At 35.0% G+C, this 2919-nt stretch overlaps 1 protein-coding gene across 1 annotated transcript; it reads right to left on the bottom strand.

Annotated features, from left to right (window-relative positions):
• Positions 1–721: 721 nt before the first annotated feature.
• Positions 722–2561, bottom strand: LOC132044537 (receptor kinase-like protein Xa21). The gene is made up of 3 exons (XM_059435040.1): positions 2350–2561; positions 1353–2134; positions 722–1207 (listed from the first exon to the last, which is right to left on the bottom strand). Exons 1-3 carry the CDS (start codon positions 2559–2561, stop codon positions 1101–1103), a joined length of 1101 nt encoding a protein of 366 aa, XP_059291023.1. The 3' UTR covers positions 722–1100.
• Positions 2562–2919: the final 358 nt, after the last annotated feature.

The raw sequence follows: 2919 nt of genomic DNA, 5'->3' as shown, positions 1-2919 counted from the left end.
TCTTATTGAAGATGTTATTTTACTTGTGCAAATTCATTTTTTAATATATATAAGAGATGCAAGTCTCTCGGTGGAAATGTTGATTTTACTTCTGTTGTTAATGGGTGTGATTTCTTGTTTAAGATGCTAATTATATTCGTTTCTTGATTTTTGGGATGTAATTTCATATTTGCAAATAAAAAAAGTCTGTTAAGTTGACCCGAATAAACTAAAAAGAGATGGACCTAACCCAAATACACATTTCTAACAAGATGTACATTAAAAAAAATTGTGCCACCCGCCACCTTCAAATCCTAGATCTGCCTCTGTATATAGGCCTATGATTTGACTAATTTATCCTTTACGCTAGATTCTTTTGTTTAATGAATTTTGTAAATCTCATTGTTATTCACCGTTTCATCTTTCTGGTGAATAGTTCTGGAGGGAAAAGCTGGTGTTGGGATTGGAAAATCATAAATGGATGTGTTCTTGCTTAATTGTGTCACTGGTTCTTGGATATTTGCTTGTGGTTTGGATGCATGTTTAGATGCTTTGTTAATGGGTCTTTAATCCAAAGTTTTTGGTGCAAGCTCGGATTTCTGAATTCGAATTCCGCTGAGATTATCCCACTGAATTCAATGTAAAAAATTTTGTACACTGACAGTGTATAAAATTTAAACTCTTTTTTGAAATTATTTTTTATGATTTAAAGTACCTGTTTATTTTTTGTCTACTAAACATAGCCATTTTGCAACATTAATATTAAGAGGAAAAAAGTAAGATTTATTGCAACCAGCTAGCATTTCTAAAGCTAAAACAGAATCATGCACGACTCAAGTGCTAAAACAAAAAAGACAATATTTACATGAATCCACTAATTTAGCGAACATGTGCAACAAACAAGTGATTTGGAACAGGAGTTTCCAAAAAGATGCTCAACATGCAAGATATTGAATCTTGATCTTCTGTTGCATTCCTACAACATCTTTCATGTTTATCCTTCTTGCAGGAGGTTCAACACAACAATCTAATGCCACTTTCATGATCGATGCCACACAATTTGACTTCAAGTAACTATCATTTGGTGTTACCAAGTTAGCATCTACAACATCCATTACTGCCTATGGGAGTGAATTGCTCGCCCATTGCTTCCAGCTAAGATCTCCCTTGAACATTTCATCGTTAGGAGTTCTCCTTGTCAAGGTTTCCATCAAACATGATCTCATAACTATAGACATCACATTTTGTTGACACCAATCCATCCAATCCATACTCTACACTCAAACAATTAATTTAAAGATGTAACATAATTTCTTGGTGAAAAAAAAAAAAGAAAGGGAAAGTCAATGTTCAAAGCAAACCACAAGACGTACCCGGTGCAATATAACCCAATGTTGCTAAGGTTTTTGTGTATAAATCACTTTCATCTTCACCAAGCAGTTTTGAAATACCAAAGTCTCTTAGGTATGCAACCATATTCTCATCCAACAAGACATTACTAGGCTTTAGATCATAATGAATCACGGACGATGGACACCCATGGTGGAGGTATTCCAATGCGCACGCCACATCGATCATTATGCTTAGTCTTTGCATGATGTCTAGGAAGTAATTGTGTGAATAAAACCACTTATCGAGGCTTCCATTAGGCATGTACTCGAGTACTGAGGCCTTAAAATTGATGTTAGAACAACTAGTGATGACTCTTATGAGATTCTTATGGCGAAGGTTGCGCAAAACTTCACATTCTTTATCGAAACTCTTGAATATTGCTTCCAATTTCTGATTGAAAACTTTAACTGCAATTGGAGTTCCATTTCTGAGAATGCCTTTATAAACAGAGCCAAAACTTCCAGAACCAATCAAATTACTCTCACTAAGTGATTCAGTTGCTTGGACCAGCTCATGGTATGAAATTCTTACTCTTGTTGAGATGGACAATAAATCAGATTGTTGAGGAGCTCCTTTACCTCTTCTATACCTTATCCATACGACCACAAAGGTAATAGGAATAAATACCAGTGCAATTCCCAGTAGAAGAAACAGAACTAGAACTTTTTTCCTATTTAATCTATGGCTTGATGAAGTAGTGGGGCATGGCGGGAAGCTAAATCTTGAAGAACCACATAATGCTTCATTAAAGAGAAAAAACTGACTTTAGAGGTTCTTGAAAGGACCCCCCCCCCCCCCCCCCGAAGGTATTTCACTATACAATTTGTTGACAGAAACATTGAACTACTTGAGTTATTGAAGTTTCTCCAAAGACTTCGGAATGATTCCAGATATATTATTATGAGAAAAGTCTAAAAATTCCAAACCTACCATGTTGCTTATTGAGTTAGGTATAGATCCTTGCAACTTGTTGTGGACTTGTGGCTTAAACTGAGGGATACCAGATTTTGCATGCCTCCAATTTCTCTAGGAATTCCATTTGAAACTTGATTCATTGACAGATCTATTTGTATCATAGCCTTTAGTTTTCCAATTTCTGGAGGTAAAGAGTCACCCATGTTGTTTGACGATAAGTTAAGAGCCAATAGATCTTTAAGATTCCCCAAACTTGCTACTCCCTCCGTTTTCATAATAAGTGTCACCTTAGCCAAAAAAATTTGTCCCATAATAAGTGTCACCTTAGGAAACCAAGACATAAATTGGCTAGTTTTTTTCAATTCTACCCTTAGACAATAAAGTAACAACTAAATAATGATTGGAAAAGCTACATAATAACTTGGTATTGTTGGATTCCCAATGTCAAAAGTTTTACTTCTTGTGCATGCTCTAATCAAAAGGTAAAAGTAGTTTATTTTTATTATATAGGGGTAATTTGTAAAACTTCACAATGCATTATTGATTTCTTAATATGCTTGTTTTTTGCTAAGATGACACTTATTATGGGACGGAGGGAGTACTATATTGGAACTGAAATTGTTGAAACCTAGA

This window comes from Lycium ferocissimum, unplaced genomic scaffold, assembly GCF_029784015.1.
Source record: "Lycium ferocissimum isolate CSIRO_LF1 unplaced genomic scaffold, AGI_CSIRO_Lferr_CH_V1 ctg473, whole genome shotgun sequence".
Taxonomy (NCBI): Eukaryota; Viridiplantae; Streptophyta; class Magnoliopsida; order Solanales; family Solanaceae; genus Lycium; species Lycium ferocissimum.
Note: the sequence above shows the minus strand (reverse complement) of the source record. Positions and strands in the feature narration are given on the sequence as shown.

Bases quoted from the DNA above. Each gene is read 5' to 3' on its own strand.
- LOC132044537 (XM_059435040.1), bottom strand. From the start codon at position 2,561: ATGAAAACGGAGGGAGTAGCAAGTTTGGGGAATCTTAAAGATCTATTG. The intron at 2,135-2,349 runs GTCCACAACAAG...GAACCTCTAAAG, and splicing joins TCCCTCAGTTTAAGCCACAA to TCAGTTTTTTCTCTTTAATG. The intron at 1,208-1,352 runs GTACGTCTTGTG...TGATGTCTATAG, and splicing joins ATTGGGTTATATTGCACCGG to TTATGAGATCATGTTTGATG.